The 19905-nt window shown below is 41.0% G+C and overlaps 2 protein-coding genes across 2 annotated transcripts in view; both read left to right on the top strand.

Annotated features, from left to right (window-relative positions):
* The window catches only part of LOC114785464 (zinc finger protein 493-like), a 478845-nt gene that overhangs the window by 121314 nt on the left and 337626 nt on the right, over positions 1–19905 (top strand). The gene's annotated exons all lie outside the window — the stretch shown is intronic.
* LOC114785751 (zinc finger protein 883-like) lies at positions 460–8936 on the top strand. The gene is made up of 3 exons (XM_028972313.1): positions 460–509; positions 2206–2304; positions 7116–8936. The coding sequence occupies exons 2-3, from the start codon at positions 2208–2210 to the stop codon at positions 8381–8383; spliced, it is 1365 nt and encodes a 454-aa protein (XP_028828146.1). The 5' UTR covers positions 460–509; positions 2206–2207; the 3' UTR covers positions 8384–8936.

Genomic DNA, 19905 nt, shown 5'->3' with positions numbered 1-19905 from the left:
TACAGATCAGGAAAGTAAATTTGCTGATCAAAGGTGTAAAGAGGAAACTGAAGAAAAGTTGCATCAGTTCAACAAGTATGACAACAATATAAAACAAGTGAAGATCCTTGAAACAAGACAGAGAAACAATGAGACACATTACCAGTGTGAAGAGTGTGGGAAGAGTTTTACACGAGCATCAAACTTTAAATCACACAAGAGGACACATACTGGAGAGAAGCCCTACCAGTGTGGACAATGTGGGAAGAGTTTTTCATATGTATCACTTCTTAAAAGACACAAGAGGACACATATTGCAAATATCTACCAGTGCACTCTTTGCTCTAAATGCTTTAGAACATTAGATCAACTCAATCATCATCAACATGTACATACTGAAGAAAAGGCAGTCAAGTGTTCAGAGAAGAAATTGAAGAAATCAGATATCATCACACCTGTGAATTTGGTTGAAACACTGGAAGTAACAGTGAAGAATGAGAAGCAGGACTTGGATGATGTGATTCATTCAGGTGAGTACAGAAAGTGGGTGAGTTTCTGTAAATACCTATTTCTTATCAACAAACACAATTTTTTGTAATAGTGTGGTGCAGAATTTTATACATTAAAAAATATTATTCTCAAAAGGTCCTCTATATAATGCCTATGTACACTGTACAATGCACAACGCAAGATCAAGCTTGGACTCCGGACTCAAGGAATTCTCAAGTACAAAATTGCCCTATATGCCCTACTTAAATGATAATTTGTTGGTGCTGAAAGTCCTTCTTTGAACTGAAATTTAGAAAAAGGTGATATCCATATCAAAAACCGTGACTGGAAATTACTTGCAAATAGTATAAACCGAAAATATTTTTTCGCCCCCCCCTACTGGCTTGCAGCAGTACTGATTTATTTGAGTCTCTTAACATTGACAAAGGCTAAAAAATTGGAATTAATATATCAAATAATATAATATGAGTTTCTGTAAATACCTATTTCTTATCAACAAACACAATTTTTTGTAATAGTGTGGTGCAGAATTTTATACATTAAAAAATATTATTCTCAAAAGGTCCTCTATATAATGCCTATGTACACTGTACAATGCACAACGCAAGATCAAGCTTGGACTCCGGACTCAAGGAATTCTCAAGTACAAAATTGCCCTATATGCCCTACTTAAATGATAATTTGTTGGTGCTGAAAGTCCTTCTTTGAACTGAAATTTAGAAAAAGCATAAAAATGTATTGTATAAATGCTTTTGTGCTTTTTGGGCATTTAATTTCCATCATTTACTCTGACTTGTGCAGTATATGAGCGGTCAGGGGTTGTGGGAAAAAATATGGCAACTAATTTGCTGCTGTTCCTTTATTCACACTCAACACTTTTCATCAGATCAAAGCTCAAAATCTTTGGTTATTGGCTCAAAATCAACATTTATGATGTACATGAATAAAACTATGAAATAAAACTTTACAAAAATAATAAAAAGGAAACAGTAGTGTACGCCCTGCTATAGCCCATCTGAGTTCAAAGATTCCAAACGGTAAAAAGAAAACAAACAATTCACATATTCGTAATAATCTAATTTAGTTTAGTTTCCAACTGTATCCAATTTTCATCAAACTTTCTCAGCCGTTGAATTTCAATACGAAAAGAAGACCAATTTTTCTGAATAATTTGCCTCTACAATTTTGCTGTAAATAATGTTCGTGAATAATTTCCCATGCCAATAAGCAACAAAATGTGTGGCATCATCCACTGCCACAATAATGTGGTTTGGCTTTTAACAAAGTTGTTCTTGCCAGGTTCGGGTTCAACTTTTAAGGCTCGGTTAAAGCTCTAATCTATGTCTGCTCTGTCTATTTAATTGGTCCAGGCTACTTACCTCTCTTTGTCTAACTGCAGCACATGCAATTTCAAACATATATCTGGACCACAGCTAATCAGAGGAAGACCGCGCACTTCATCATCTCTGATTAGTTTAGATTACGAAATGGGCCTAATATGTGTGTGTTGCTTCAACCACAGGCAGAACTATGGCTGAGATTTTTTTTGTCACACCATTGAGAATAGTACGACCAGGTTTGTTGCACTCAAGAGCCCTGCTTTTAATGCAGATAGCTTTTAAACCCTTTGTCCCACCCACTTTTCAAAAAATCATTTTGAAGTGATAGGCTGTAATTGTTATTTCCTCTGTATCTCTGTTATATATTTGGAACCAGAAATGTCATCAAATTCCATCACATCTCTGATCTCTGGTAAAACACTGGAACCAACAAGAATTGATGTGCAGGAAGAGTTGGATAATGAAGTCTATTCAGGTGAGTGGAGCTCTCACCTGATGTCCACACTGCCGCCCACCTCCATGATGCCACCCTGGGTGATATCCATATCAAAAACCGTGACTGGAAATTACTTGCAAATAGTATAAACCGAAAATATTTTTTCGCCCCCCCCCTACTGGCTTGCAGCAGTACTGATTTATTTGAGTCTCTTAACATTGACAAAGGCTAAAAAATTGGAATTAATATATCAAATAATATTACTTAAGATAATTACGATATTAATAACATAATATATTAATATTATAATTTAGAAGAGCATCTGGACCTCACAGTGTCTGGCAAGAAAAAAACTCAGAATCAGAATATCTTTAGTCTTTGTACTAATAGTCATTGTGTGTGTGTGTGTGTGTGTGTGTGTATATATGTATGTGAAATTCAAAATATGATATAAAATTAAAGGGTGAGGTAGAAACCATATTCAGAAATTTTTGCCAACTTTGGTGTTTTGTTTCACCAAGGCAAATGCAGAAGGATCAGAAATGTTAAGTGTCTTTGCCTCCCAGGGAATTCCTATTTTGCAAAACTGCTCTCTAAAAGGTCATAAAAATGGTTTTAAAAAAAGTAATGAAATCAGGGACTCCCAGGCTCCAAATCGAATTAGATTAATAAACTCAACCGTGAAACAGGATGTATTCAACGTATTTTTTCATAATCAGTGTTTGTTTACACACAGTGTTCCTGTGTGTTTTATGGGTTTTATTGTCTGCTGCCTTATAGTTCTTTTAGTCACATGGTACACTGCTCCCCGGACGCCTGTCATGGCTGACCTCTGCTCACCAAGGGCGACACATTTACTTGTGGGCACCATGTGCTGTGCTGTGTTTTACAATGACAATCACTTCACTTCACTATGTTTATTCCTACACACTGGAGTTTTTTTCAGGCGTGTTGATGATTTAGAATAAAAAGAAAAACATACTAATAGGCCATGCAGTTACGGAGATATTCTCTGCTTAATTTTGGATGTGTCCATTAAAAAGAAATGGCTGAATAGGATAAAAGGACAATACAAATATAGTCATCGATTAAAGGGGACTCGATGAAAAGATTTTGCTAAATGGGAGGAAATAGGGCTAATTTACATCAAGCAATTAAATGAGGGGGGTAATATAAAATCATTTTTATCAGCAAATATGGCATTATCTCCACAATCACAAAGAAAAGGGATATATATATAAGGGTTGAAAGAATGAATGAGGTGGAGGAATTCTCCTCCTCTAATGATCCTAGGAGCTATGGTGTCTGTTAGGTACTCCCATGACAAATTGGTCTTAGGTAAAGGGCGAGACAAAGAATGGTTCAGAAAACAACAATGAGTCAGTGTACCCAACCTGGAGCATGGCCTGGGGTTGGGGCCCATGAGCGAGCCGGAATCAGATGGCAGACTGAGGCGGGAGCTTTGGCGGTCCAATCCCCAGACAAGGAAAATGGCTATTGGGACATTGAACGTCACCTCTCTGGTGGGAAAGGAGCTGGATCTTGTGGAAGAGGTTGAGCGGTACTGGCTATATATAGTCATGGTCACCTCGACACATAGCATTAACTCTTGAAATGAAGTCCTTGAGAGAGGTTGGACACTCTCCTTTGCTGGAGTTGCTCCGGTGAGAGGCAGAGAGCTGGGGTTGGCTTATTTAAGTGGTGCGGCACTGGTGGCAGTGGTGGCCTAGTGGTTAAGGAAGTGGCCCCGTAATCAGAAGGTTGCCGGTTCGAATCCCGATCGGCTCCATAGAGGTTCTGGCAAACCATCCGGTGTCTCAGGAGAGGAAGGCAGCAACTCACTCACACTGTTTACAGTGGGGATGGGGAGCTGCTGACGTCAACTGTGGCTATAGTTGGGCGGTGGAAGGAATACTTGGAGGAGCTCCTCAATCCCACTGACGCGCATTCCAATGAAGAACCAGGGCTTGGATGCCTGGGTATGGACGGTCCAATCTCAGGAGCAGAAGTTGCTGAGGTAGTCAAACAGATCCATCCTGGGTATCTCATGGCTATGGATGTTGTGGGGCTGTCATGGTTGACACATCTCTGCAACATTGTGTGGACATTGGAGGAGTTCCGGTGGAGTGGCAGACTGGGGTAGTGGTCTGCGTTTTTAAGAAGGGGGACCAGAGGGTGTGTTCCAAATATAGGGGGATCACACTGCTGAGCCTCCCTGGAAAGGTACTGCTCCAAGGTACTGGAGAGGAGGGTCCGGTCGATAGTTTCACTTTGAGGAGGAGCAGTGTGGTTTTCGTTTCGTTTCCTGGCTGTGGAATTGTGGACCAGCTCTTTACCCTTGCTAGGGTGATGGGAGTTTGCCCAACCAATCTACATGTGTTTTGTGGATTTGGAGAAGGCTTATGACCGTGTCCCAAGGGGAAACCGTATGGGAGGCGCTCCAGGAGTATGGGGTGGATGGCCTTTTGTTAAGGGCCATTCAGTTCCTGAACCAGAGGTGCGTGAGTTTGGTCCGCATAGCCGGCAGTAAGTAAGTAAGAACCGATCTGTCGTGGTGAAGAGGGAGCTGAGCCAGAAAGTAAGGCTCTCGATTTACCGGTCAATCTACGTCCCAATACTCACCTATGTTCATGAGCTTTGGGTAATGACCAAAAGAACGAGATCACGGATACAAGCGGCCAAAATTAGTTTCCTCCGTAGGGTGGTCGGGCCTTAGAGATAGGGCGAGGAGCTCGGACATTCGGGAGGGACTCAGAGTAGAACCGCTGCTTCTCCACATCGAAAGGAGCCAGTTGAGGTGGTCCTGGACGCCTCCCTTGGAGAGGTGTTTCAGGGATGTCCTTCTGGCAGGAGGCCCCCAGGTCAACCCAGGACACACTGGAGAAATTATATCTCTAGTCTGGTCTGGGAACACCTTGGGGTCCTGCCGGAGGAGCTGGTGGAGGTGGCTGGGGAGAGGGCTGTCTGGGATTCCCTACTTGGGATGCTGCCCCCGTGACCCGGACTCGGAGAAGCAGAGGAAGACAAGGATGAGGAGGAATTCATACTGAAAAATATAAAGGGTTTAAACAAGAAAGAGATCATTTCTAATTTATATATGGCTTTGCAGGCAAGGGTTAAGTATACAAACCTGGATGTTAAAATGGCAACTGGAAGTGAGTATACTTACTGAAGATGACGAATGGAAAGATTCCTTCAGGGCCGGACATAAACTAACAACTAGTCTAACATTTGTCTTATCTCTTATCACTCTTACGCTGATGACACCCAGCTCTGTTTGTCTTTCCCACCAGAAGTACTTTGCGACAAAAAATCTCGGCCTGTCTCTCAGACATATCGGCATGGATGTCTGAGCGACACCTCCAACTGAACCTATCCAAAACTGAGATTCAGATTTTTCCGGGCAGCAACTCCCCTCAGCAAAACCTCTCAATTCAAATTGACTCACTACTGTTAACACCCACAGTGTCTGCAAAAATTCTTGGATTGATGACAAACTGAGTCTGAACCATCACGTTGCTGCGATCTCCAGATCATGCAGGTTCACTTGCTACAACATTCGCAAGATTCAGCCTTTTCTTTCACAACAGGCTACGCAGCTCCTCGTCAAGGCAATGGTCATCTCTAAACTCGACAATTGTAACTCTGCAAAGGCTCCAGCCAGGAGAGTCACCATAAAACCACTCCAGATGGTCCAAAATGTGGCAGCCCGCCTCATCTTCAATCAGCCAAAATACACCCATGTCACGCCTCTTCTCACCTCTCTCCATTGGCTCCCGGTAGCTGCTCGCATTGAGTTCAAATCCTTGATGCTGCCTACAGGGCTGTAAATGGAAGTGCACCCTCTTATATCAACACACTACTAGCTAGCTACAATCCTGCACGCCCTCTCAGATCTGCAAAAGAAATGAGACTGAAAATTCCTCTATTCTCCTTTGTTGTCCCTGACTAGTGGAACAACTTGCCCTGCTCCATTCGACTTGCCAAGACTACTACCACCTTTAAGAAGCAGTTGAAAACCCACTTATTCAAAAAGTATTTCAGACGAATCTCACACTTACACATGCACATGCACACACATTGCACAAAATTTTTTAAAAAATGTCTTCGTGTAGCACTTCTTTTTTTCTGACAAGTTAGTTTTGTAAACTCAAAATCTATAGAAATCGAATGAGAATTGCTGGTGTCTTCCTCTTGTAAGTTGCTTTGTATAAAAGCATCTGCTAAGTAAAGAAAAGTAAAGTAAATTAACACACAGAGAGTTCAGTTGGAAGGTGATGATGTGTTACTTTGTCAGCCCAGTGATGATGGCAAAATACAGTAACAGATCAAACTTATGCTGGAGGGGATGTGGGTGATTTGAATACTTAGGGATTGTCCCAAGGATTGTTGAATTTGGGAAGAAGATACAAAATTGAAAACAGAAACTGAACAGATGTTGAAGATTTAATTTAGCTTTAATTTATATTTACAACAAACTACCTATATTTTGGAGACATTGCCTGAGGATAATATGCATAAAGATTTGGCCTACATGCTGTTGCTGGCAGCACAGAAAACAATAACCCTTTTTGCTGAAATCGGAAGCCCTTGGTTTGATAAACTGGCAAGAGAAAGTAAAACAAATCATAGTAATAGAGAAGATTACAGCAACTCCACAGTATAGAGAAGAAGATTCTCTGAAGAGATTGGCTCTTGTTTGCTTTGTATTTGTGTGAAATTAAATTTGTATAGTTTTGTATGCATTGTTGTATCTCCGTTATTGTTCTTTTATGTTGAGAAAAATGCCATTTCGTTTGATTTTATTAGGTTCAAACATGTCTTTGATTTTTACCTGTTTGGTTTTACAGATCAGGAAAGCAAATTTGCTGATCAAAGGTGTAAAGACGAAACTGAAGAAAACAAGTATGACGACAGTTTAAGACAAGTGAAGATCCTTGAAATACGACAGAGAACCTATTCTAAAGAGACACCATACCAATGTGAGGAGTGTGGCAAAAGTTTTGCACAAGCATCAAGACTTAAAAGACATCAGAATATACATACTGGAGAAAAGCCCTACCAGTGTGTACAATGTGGGAAGAGATTTGCACAAGCATCAAGACTTAAAAGACATCAGAATATACATACTGGGGAGAAGCCCTACCAGTGTGTACAATGTGGGAAGAGTTTTGCAGAAGCAGGAGCCCTTAAAATACACAAGCGGACACATACTGGAGAGAAGCCCTACCAGTGTGGACAATGTGGGAAGAGTTTTGCACAAGCGTCACACCTTATAAAACACGAGAGGACACATACTGGAGAGAAGCCCTACCAGTGTGTACAATGTGGGAAAAGTTTCGCAGAAGCATCAAATCTTATCAGACACAAAAGGGCACATACTGGAGAAAATCTCTACCAGTGTGTACAGTGTGGGAAGAGTTTTGCAGAAGCATCACACCTTATAACACACATAAGGACACATACTGGAGAAAGGCCCTACCAGTGTGTACAGTGTGGAAAGAGTTTTGCACAAGCATCACACCTTATAACACACATAAGGACACATACTGGAGAAAAGCCCTACCAGTGTGTACTATGTGGGAAGAGTTTTGTAGAAGCAGGAGCCCTCAAAACACACAAGAGGACACATACTGGAGAGAAGCCCTTCCAGTGTGTACAATGTGGGAAGACTTTTGCACAATCATCACATCTAATAAGACACAAGAGGACACATACTGGAGAAAAGCCCTTCCAGTGTGTACAATGTGGGAAGCATTTTACATTAGCATCAAACCTTAAAACACACAAAAGGATACATTCTGGAGAGAAGCCCTACCAGTGTGTACAATGTGGACAGAGTTTTGCACAAGCAGCAAACCTTAGAAGACACAAGAGGACACATACTGCAAATCTTGACCAGTGCACTCTTCACTCTAAATACTTAACATTGGGTCAACTCAAATGTGAACATTCTGATGAAAAGCTCCACAAGTGTATAGCAGTGGTTGAACTTAGGAAATCAGATATACATTGTGATAAAATACTGGAACCAACAGAAATTGATATGAAGAAAGAGATGGATGATGAAATATATTCAGGTGAGTTGAGTACAAACAATTGTAGGGGCTTGTCGTGATAAGGATATCAGTACGAATTGTAAAAGTTACCATATTCTGTGGGAGATAACAGCATATTTATCAGAATGGCAAACATGTTTTTTGCTTTAGAGCATCATAACACTATAAAACTGGATCATAAAAGTGTACACACTCCTGTTAAAATGCCAGTTTTTAAACCAATGTTTTGTTGAAACACCTTTAAATTCATTTACAGCATTCTGTCTCTCTGGGTAGAGGTCTTTTAGCATGACACGTACTGGGCAGTATTTAACCCTTTCGTAAAAATGTGAAGACATCTGCACAGCCACATTCAGGTCACTCCACAGAAATCTTGTGGGTTTAGGACTGGCCCATTCCAGATCTTTCAGTTTCAAGTGAAGACATTATTTTGTTGATTTGGATGTACAGTGTATCTGTAAGGAATTCACAGCTCGTATATTTTTCCATATCTTGTTGGATTATAGCCAAAATTGATTAAATAAAAATGTCCCTCTAAATTCTACACACAAAACCCCATAATGACAACAGGAAAAAAAAAGGAAATTTAGTACAAATAAAATAAAAACGAGAAAGCACATGTACACGAGTCCATGTTTGGAGGTACTGGACAAAGTAGTTGTTTAGTCCAGTGTCATGGTCTACACTGCATGTCCATTATAATGCTACTGGTCCATTTGAAGATCCCTGAAGGGGATGGTTGTGGCTGTGGTGACCCTATGGTACGAGTCATCTAGTCAGCAGTTCATTGCCAGGGAAGGATCCCTCTGGTGGTCTCTTCATTGGACTCTGGAGTTTGGGCGCTTGATTCAGTGTCTCGGAGAGGAAAAAAAAATGGTACAGAAATAGGGGTTGTAGTAGCCTAGAAGGTAACACACTCGCCTATGAACCAGAAGACCCAGGTTCAAATCCCGCTTACTACCATTGTGTCCCTGAGCAAGACACTTAACCCTAAATTGCTCCAGGGGGGGACTGTCCCTGTAACTACTGATTGTAAGTCGCTCTGGATAAGGGCGTCTGATAAATGCCGTAAATGTAAATATGTAGTTATGATGGTACATTAGTGCAACAGTGGCCCGGTACCCTAACTAGGACAGCCTAACTAAGGTGAATTTAACACTGTCTGTGTTTGACTAGGTGACTGTGTAATAAAGTGAACTTAATAATTGCCATTCAACTTTACAACTTTGGAGCTCTATAAAAGAAGCATCTGCTCCCAGCTGTGACCTTGTGTACTTTGGGTACAAGTAGTGACCCCGCACCCATTTGAATGCAGGGGGTGTGGTGGATTGTAAATAAATAAAAGTTCACTCAGTTACTGCGGGGTGAGACCATTAAGTACTTTATAGGTCAAAAGTAGGATTTTTGTAGTTGATCCTAAATTTGATGGGTAGCCAGTGCAGTGATTGTAAGACTGAGGGGATGTGGAAATTTCTGGTAGAACTCTGGTTACAGCATTCTGAATTAGCTGGAATTAGATGACCAATTTTTACAGTTTTAGGACCTACGCAAACAGGTTACGTTTGAAGACTGCCATAGACAAAAACAGAACTGCTTTTATTGACAAATAGGACGCAAACTGGAATCTTCAATCAATAGCCTACAACACTACATGGCTAAATGATTTTAGTGTTGTCCGAGTTTTTTTAATGTTATGTGCTATGTTTTTTAAACAATTAAACACTGTAAAAACTGCATTCTGGCAGCTTGAATGCCACCTTTTACAACATTTTATTGTAAAAATATGTATTTTGGAAAATTGGCAAATTTTGCACTCACCCCTCCTTGTCGTGCACATAGGAACCATGGCTGTGCTCGGACTAATTAGTTTTGGGCCTGCCCACCAGAATATTACTATTACTGGTGCTTGATCTTTCATACACAGTAAATCAGGAGTGTAACGGCACACAGAAATCACGCTTCACATTATGGTTCAGCATGGTTTCTTTTCTTAATTAAATAGTGATTTGTTGAAAAAAGCATAAAGTGTCAATACTGTGTCTACCTACTTTAATAAAAGTAAATCAATATAATACTTAGGGTAAATAACCAAAAATTAGCTAATTTTATCAAAATATTATCATAAACAATTTCCTCAATTCATTTTTGTTACTAGTAATGCAGTCGTTTTCAATGGGCACGGTTTGATCATTTATAGAATAACATTTTCATCAACCTGTGCACCTTGTGCTACAAAAATGGCTCATGAAGATATGTTGCCTGATTATGGTTGATGTTTGTGTTCTTTATATAAGAAAACAAATCACATTCTGGATTGATTTGCTGAACATCACCACAAGGCATTTCAATTATCAGAAACATGCGTCACATATTTCCATCCTCATTATCATGGAACTTCCGGAAAGGTCATCTCTACTCCTACTTTTTTGCATGTGGATATAAACCTGCTTCACCTTCTCTGCGTATTGTTCATACGAATATGCATACCATTACTGCTCTACTATTCGTCCTGTCTCTGCGTACATTTACATTTCTGACATTTACAACTCACAACATGGGAAAAACATGGTACAGTCGAGGCCAAAAGTTTTGAAAATGACAAAAAAAATATGTTTGCTGCTTAAGTTTTTATTATGGCAATTTGCACATACACAAGGATGTCATGAAGAGTGATCAGATGAATTGCAAAGTCGCTTTTTGCCATGAAAAGGACCTGCTGATATCATTTCAATGATCTTCTTGTTAACAAGCGAGAGTGTTGAGGAGCACAAGGCTGGAGATCATTCTGCCATGCTGATTGAGTTAGAATAGGAGGGTGATGCCTGAAATCATTGTTCTTCCTCTGTTACCCATGGTCACCTGCAAGGAAACACGTACAGTCACCATTGCATAAAAAGGGCTTCATAGTAAAATTGTTAGGATATGTGCTCACAGTTGTATATGGTTAGCATCGATTGTATTGCAGCCAATGAGAAGGCGCGACGTAACAATAAAGCAACAAGGACGTCACCACGGGCAGTGGGCGTTCCCGGAAACAAAGAGGTCTGTGTTGTGTGTGTATCCGTCCCTACGTGGTCCTTACACATCGAAAGCTGGACTGCTAAACTTCTGCTGCAGCAGCGACTCTTGCCAACAAAAATGATTCTGCTGCTACTAAGATTACACCTAAATCAACCATTTATCAGATCATCAAAAACGTCAAGGAGAGCAGTACAAGTTTTGTGAAGAAGGTTTCAGGGTGCCCAAGAAAGTCTCCTAAAGATGATCCAGCTGCAGGATCGGGGTGCCACCAGTGCAGAGCTTGCTCAGGAATGGCAGCAGGCAGGTGTGAGGGCATCCTCATGTCCAGTGAGGTAAAGACTTTTGGAGGATGACCTGGTGGCAGCAAAGAAGCCACTTCTCTCCAAGAAAAACATAATGGACCGACTAATATTTTGTAAAAAAAGTACAGGGATTGGACTGTTGAAGACTGAGGTAAAGTCATTTTCCAGTTGTTTGGAGCATCTGACTCGTGCCAACAGTAAAGCATCCTGAACCCTTCATGTGTGGGGTTACCCCAGAACACGGCCATGAATAAAGAATGGAACCAAAAACATTAAAAAAGCAACTTCTCCAAACCATCCAATGAAGAGTTTGTTCATCTGATATTGTATAACCAATAATTATTATAGTATTGTATCAATATAAGTATATTAATTGTCGTCAGCAGAATAATTTCCCACATCCCGCACTGGTTCTAAAATATTTCTTTATGACCATCTATTTTGCATAATGTGGCTTTGTAATCACAGCGCAGTGCATGTGGTTTACCTGTTTTCCGGTAGAGGCGCTGTAAAAAAAATGTTTCCAACTGCTGACCAATCGTTTCGCGTCGCTCCTTCCGATTCCCGCCAACGCGATTTAATGAGCCAATTGCTGCGCCGGTTTCGGTTTCGTGTCAGCCAGTCGGACAGGCGCATTTGTTCCCTCCCACCCGACAACGTCACGGACTGAAAGTTCCGGTGAATTTGGTGAGTAAAACTTTTTAAACTCGTGCGTTATTGGTGCAGCGTTTCGGTCGCGGTAGTGAACGTCACAGGCGTGTAACTGTCGCGCAGAGTGACGTGGCAGCCGACGGAGCCGCCGTTTCAAAATGCTTCAAAATACTGAAATTCATCGCGCGGAGAGCTTTACTTGAGTGAACCAGCTCAGCTTGCTCTCGTACTGTTTAAACAGTTTTATTTCTCGTTTTCCCGAGGTGCACCGCGATCGGGAGATTCCATTTCCCACAAGGCATTGCGTGCCGTACTGTATAGAAGCTCACATAACAGGCGTGCAAAAAGTCATAAATGAATTTATTTTATATCTGTGTTTATTATTATTAATAACGTGTTTTAAAATATTACAAATCAATATACTGTAACGTTTAAATAAACAGATAATTTTATTTTACGGGCTAAATGTGTTTTACAGTACAGACAGTCACAGATCCAACTTCAATTATACAGTTGTTCTCAAACAGTCTGTCAAGTTTTAAACTCTTGTGTATTCTCAGGCTGCCTTCGTCCCTCCAGCCAGGACAGGACAGGAGAGACAGGCCCGCCCTCAAACATCATGTCGTGCTGGCATTTTAGAATCAGAATCACATTTATTGACCAAGTATGTGAGCGGAATTAGATTCCCGTCTATTGTCTCTCATGCACAACAGCATAAAACAACAAAAATATAGTATAAGATATTGTATACAGAAAAAGTACGGGGATTGGACTGCTGAGGACTGGGGTAAAATAGTTTTCCTCTGATTGTTTGGGGCATCTGGAAATGAAAAGGTAAGATCTACCTGTCTCATCCAACAGTAAAGCATCCTGAGACCCTTCATGTGTGGGGCTGCTTCTTATCAAAGGGAGTGGGGCTCACTCACAATGTACCCCAGAACATGGCCAAGAATAAAGAATGGAACCAAAAACATCCTCCGACAGCAACTTCTCCAAACCATCCAAGAAAAGTGAGAACTAAGAGAACTAAGTCGAGGAACAAAACATTGAAATGGCCAGGAAGCTCCCGGACCTTAATCCAATGGAGAATTTGTGGTCAATCCTCAAGAGCAGTCAGTCAAGATTTGGTCCAGATGTTGATTGACAGCATGTCAGGGTGAGTTGGAAAAAAAAAAGGACCAACACTGCAAATATTGACTCTTTGAATGAACTTGATGTAATTGTAACTTATAAAATGCTTGTAATTATACTTCAATACAGCACAGAAACAACCAACAAAAACATCTAAAAACACAGTTACACAGCTACAGCTACAGACTTTATGAAATCAAGGATTTGTGTTATTCTCATAGCTTTTGGCCATGACTGTATATGTGAGTGATTTGTATTATGATTCTTCATGTAATAATTTTTATAATTGATTATTATATCAATATAAATATATTCATTATAATTAGCAAAATAATTTCTCAACACTGGTTTTATTTATAACATTTATTTACGGCTTTGTAAACACATCGCAGCGCACATGGCCGCCTGGGTACCGGTAGGCGGAGCTTTTTACATTTTTTCTCGCTGGAAAGGGCCGGCTTCCCCCTCCTCCTTCCACAGACAAGAATGGGCAGCATCCTATGTTGAGGGGCTGTGCTAAGCTTTTCTGTATCAGTCCAATTTTACTATATATGCAGCTATAGCAAGCACATACTGTACTTGTTGGAAACAATCTTTTGACATGGTAAAAATATACAATGATGGGCAGTCAAAATGAAGTGATTGTTATTGTGATGCACAGCACACCACATGGTGCACACAACAACATGTGTCCTCTGCTTTTAATCATCATTCTTGGTGGGGATTCGAACCGGCAACCTTCTGATTACGGGGCCACTTCCTTAACCGCTAGGCCAACACTGTAAATATACATCCAGCCAGTAGGTGGTGTCATGTGTGCATGAAGATTTGAGAAATTAACCTTTTCTCAAACCAATTGGCTCAAGTGGTGTGATGCCTTGTGAGGCTTCATCTCACCATCGGTAGGGAACAACATCTGAGCCACCAGCACTTCACTCGGCGGAGCATGAGTCTGTACCTGCTAATCGCTCACATTTACACTTAACTCTCAAACAATAATTGTTCCATTCCCTGCCTCACAAATTATACAACACACTTTGTAAATCAATAAGACAGTAGCAACCTGATTAAAATAGAATAGCCTTGGATCGTATAGTGGTTTCAAAATCTCAACACGTGTGTCTAATTTCCTTCAGCAGATTTGCTAAAATGTCTGAAATGCATCATAATGCCATGTGCAATATGGTGAAGTAGTAAATTAATCTGGATTAATTCACTTATTTTACACCCAACAACATAGTTCTACGTTTTACAAGTACTGCACAACAATAAGGCACAATATACTGTTACTTTCCTTACAAACTAGTTGCAGAGCCATATTATGCGGGACATATCGGTCTTACGTGTATTATAATATAAATAATAACACTAATATTTTGACCTGAATTCTCTCTGTTACACAGGCTTATCTCCTCTGTCTGGATAACATCCGTCTTGCAGCCATGAGAAGTTTTGGCATACTTTCTGAATAAAATAACTATAGCTTCAGGTGTACCTACAATTTTAAACAGTAGAATGTTCGCCCATAGCAGAAAACATTGTATATCATGTCACTCTGATACATTTCAGATCAAATGTACAATGATCAACCCCGCTGTATGGGGTTGGAATAGACCAGACCTAGAAAATCTGTGGGGTGACCTGAAGAGGGCTGTGCACTTTTGTAAGGAAAAATAAATATTGCAGTGTCATGATGTGCCATTCTGATAGACCTCTACCCAAGGGGAATGCTTTAAATGAATCAGAAGTTTTTTTTTAAACAAAGTATTGGCTTAAAAAAAAACATTTCTACTGTGTTAAACTGTATCTGTAGTTTTATACAATGGAATGATGCTCTGAAATGGAAAACATTGTGCATGTGTAATTGAGCATTTCTGTAGAATGTGTGCAAAACATGTGGCAATCTGATAAATATGCTGTTATCTTCTAAAGAATATGCTCCTACAATTCCCACTGATATCCAGATCACTAAAGGCCCTACAATCCCTTGTACTCAACTCACCTGAACAGACTTCATCATCCACTTCACTGATCAATACAGCAGGAGTCGGGGGTGAGAATGGTGTACTCTCAAACCTGCAATAGAACTTGTTCAGATCGTCTGCCAATTGTTGATTCTCCACAGTGCTGAGGGATGGTGACTTGTAATTGGTCTTTCAAGCTTTTCCACATGGAGGCTGGGTTGCCAGAGGAGAACAGAGTTAGTTTTTGGAATAATTCTTCTTTAATGCCCTCATCTCCTTTTCCTGTGTGTATTTGGCCTGTTGCCTCTCTCCCCAATCCTGTGAGCATCTGCTTTGGCCTGATGGAGCCAGTTGAGTTTTGCAGTAAACCATGGTTTGTCATTGTAGATTAAACAAGTCCTGCTAGTAATGCACCTATCCTCACAGAAACTGATACTGATATGTTACGGTCTCTGTGAGCTCGTTCAATAGTAAGGGGGTGGTGTCAAAGACAAACAACAAAACTGATTTGATCGCATTATTATTTGTGTATAAAGTCCCTTTTGACACCTTTGTGGCCAAAATGCCCAATTCACTTTAATGGAAATCACATTGTACAGAGAAAAACAATCTAGGGCTGCAACCACGAATCGATTAAATATATTAAAAAAATCTATTAAATCGATAAAAATCAATTACAAAAAAAGTCGGCAACGAATTTCAAGACCTGGACCTTGAAATAAATAAATAAGAACACACACAGGCTCCACACACCTGCAAGTAACTCTTAGTTTACACCTGGTGGACACACAATACCATAACATAAAAAAATTATTATATAAAATCCTGAAAATTGAATGTTTCACCATTTTGGAAAGGGCTCAAGTTTGCATAAGTGATTTATGAAATACTGATGTATGAGGATTTTATGGCAGAATTTGGTGTATTTTGGCCACAAGGAAGTCGAGATGCATTACACTACACAAAAAATACAAATGCAGTCAAATATTTTTTTATGAAAAAAAATCTGAAAAAAAAATATTGATGTATGAGGATTTTATGGCAGATTCTGTGCATGTTTATTTTTGACCAGGAAAGCGTGAGGGTGCAAAACACAAACCCAGAATATGGATGACATCTAACGGTAAAATTTAAGAAAAAAAAAAAAAAAAAGATTTCTTAGAGAAATTCATGCCACAAGCTCATGCACAGCCATAAAAAAAGTGGGAAAAATTAACAAAAATGCCCGATAGAATCCTGCAAGACGGTACTATACATCTGTAGTTCCAGCCAGTGTGCAGGACTGTAATAGAGAGGAGTAGCACAAGTTCATGTGCTTCACTCTATCTAAGAGGATGGGGAGATTTTGATACTTGGAATCAGGGCTGTTCCATTTATAAATCTGGAAATGAGAGGTTCATCTGTTCCACCTCGACCAAAACCAACCCATCCTCTCCACAGAACGTATCCACCAATACCAGTGAAGCGGTACCAGCCTTCAATGAGGTTGGAATCAGTCTCTTGCCAGCCATGGAAAAAGAGAAGAAATTAAGCCAGAATTCTGTCATGAGTCTGAGAAGTTTGTGGATGGTGGACAGGCATCTGGAAAAAAATTATAGCATAAGACAGAAATTTTCTATGAAGATCCATGTGAAAAACCTCAAGTATAATCTACTCACTTTACTGAGTAAATTATAAAGATGTGAAAATTACATGAACATAGGTGTATAGACAATAAAAAGTATGTGTAACCAATTTTTGGACAAAACATGTCCTACTTAAAAAAAAAATAATTGGAACTATCACAGTAAAAATTGTAGCTTGAATAGCTTCAATAACAATTGAAAAAGAAATTGCCTAATTACTATGCGTATATAGTGTACAATAAAATAATTAAATAACTACAAATGTCTCAACTCTGAGATATGACTCATTTTCATAATTAAACAATGTTTTGTTCAGCACTTTATTTTAAATATATATATATATTTAAAATAAAGTGCTGAACAAAACATTGTTTATATATATATATATATATATATATATATATATATATATACACACACACACACACACACATTTTTACTGCCACAAAAAACTGTGTACCCTGAGATTAGAACAGCAATAAGAGTGACCTAGTAGCCTTGTGGTAGTAGTAGCCTAGTGGGTAACACACTCGCCTATGAACCAGAAGAGCAGCAGTGTGGAGCAGTGTGTGGGGACAGTGCTTTGCTCAGTGGCACCTCAGTGGTACCTTGGTGGCTCAGAATTGAAACCAGCAACCTTCTGATTTCGGGGGCGCTTCCTTAACCGCTAGGCCACCACTGCCCATTGTTTGGGCTATCCAATAGGTGCGTATTGTGCAGATGCATCTTCTTTGTAAAAGCACAGAGACGGACCCATTGGTGCTGCTGATGAGTTGGCTCTTGAAATAAACATTGCCATTTGCTTAACATTCGTTGACATAAGAGCAGCTAATGCTAACGCGAGTATCAGAAACTTTCTTTATCAACTATTTAATGTTTCTATCCCTCTCGCATTTAAAACTGCACATAATAGCGACGTGTTTTTACACTCCACTTTTCTGGTGGAAAAGAAATACTCTAAGTACTCTACCTCAACTATCAGAGTGTGCGAGGACGTATCTGTGCATTGCTGCATCAATCTGTGCATCTGAAGTAGTTTTCAGCACTGCAGGGTACATTGTAAGCATGAGACGCTCATGACTCAGGAACACTTTGATTTATTAGCGTTTCTTTACGAAACTCTGGAAATGGCAAAAAACATGCTCTAACATGCATGTAAACATGCCACTCATGCATGGAGCGAATGCTGGATATCAATCTGTTTGGCCAAGACAAAAGGGCTGCCGCCTTTTCTATATAATTGGCTAATAGCCTATTGTTGGGTGTGGTTTAGAATGAAACCTGCAGTGTGAGCTGAGCAAACGTGATGTAGTGCAACAGCTGGGTACATGGGAGATCTGACATTGCGCCTGAATTCTATCAGCCCTGTGTGTATACTTAGTAGCAGCAACAATTACTAGTAATAGTATTACTACTCCTCCTTGAACTGTCATGTTATCGTGGTGGAGGAGTTTGAGAGCCCTAATGATCCTAGGACCTAGAACATGCAGGGTCTGGTGCAATGTGTATCGGGTTGCAGACCGAGGCGGGAGCTTTGGCAGTCTGATCCCTGGACAAGGAAACTGGCTATTGGGACATGGAACGTCACCTCTCTGGCGGGGAAGGAGCTGGAGCTTGTGGAAGAGGTTGAGCGGTACCGGCTAGATATATTTGGACTCACCTCAACACATAGCATTGGTTCTGGCACCCAAGTCCTTGAGAGAGGTTTGACACTCTCCTTCCCCGCCAGAGTTGCTCCGGGTGAGAGGCGGAGGGCTGGGGTCGGCCCCAAGACACTCAGCCTGTTTGTTGGGGCTTACCCTGGGGCACGAGAGGGTAGCTTCCCTGCGTCTTTGGGTTGGAGAAAGGGTCCTGACTGTTGTTTGCGCTTGTGTGCCAAATAACAGCTCAGAATACCCACCCTTTTGGAGTCCCTGGGATGAGTGCTAGATTGTGCTCCGACAGGGGACTCCATTGTCCTGCTTGGGGACTTCAATGCTCACGTGGGCAATGACAGCATGACCTGGAGGGAAGTGATTGGGAGGAACGGCTCGCCAGATCTGAACTCGAGTGGTGTTTCGTTATTAGACTTCTGTGCAAGCTGCAGTTTGGCCATAACGAACCCCATATTCGAACATAAGGATGCCCATTGGTACACATGGTACCCAGCCAGCCTAGGTTGCAGGTCGATGATTAACCTAGTAGTTCTAGTCGTATCATCTGATCTGCAACCATATGTTTTGGACACTTGGGTGAAGAGAGGAGCGGAGCTGTCAACTGATCACCACCTGGTGGTGAGTTGGATCAGATGGCAGGGGAAGACGCCATGGAGACCTGGCAGAACCAAATGTATAGTGAGGGTCTGGCAGGGAACGACTGACAGAAGAACCTGTCAAGATGGCCTTTAATTCCCACCTCCGGCAGAGCTTTTGAGAGCTTTGACGAAGAGCAGTGGGGGGACATTAATTCTGAATGGACCCTTGTTCCACTCTGCGATTGTTGAGGCATCTGTTGCTAGCTGTGGGTGCCAGACATGGTGGTAAATCCCGTACCCGCTGGTGGACACCAGAGGTTAGGGGAGCAGTCAGGCTGAAGAAGTAGGCCTATGAGGCATGGCTGGTCTGCGGATCTCCAGAAGCAGCAGACAGGTACCGGACGGCCAAACCGGGTGCAGCAGTGGAAGTCAGTTGACGCAAAATCTCGGGCATGGGAGGAGTTCAGTGAGGCCATGGAGAAAGACTACAGATGGGCTCCAAAGAGGTCAGGACACCTCTTGACAAGAGATGAAAGCAGCAACTTGCTCACACTGTTTACAGTGGGGATGGGGAGCTTCTGACGTCAACTGGGGCTATACTCAGGTGGTGGAAGGAATACTTTGAGGAGCTCCTCAATCCCACTGACATGCATT

This window comes from Denticeps clupeoides, chromosome 3, assembly GCF_900700375.1.
Source record: "Denticeps clupeoides chromosome 3, fDenClu1.1, whole genome shotgun sequence".
In the NCBI taxonomy this organism is placed as follows: Eukaryota; Metazoa; Chordata; class Actinopteri; order Clupeiformes; family Denticipitidae; genus Denticeps; species Denticeps clupeoides.
This window is presented reverse-complemented; position numbering and strand designations above follow the sequence as displayed.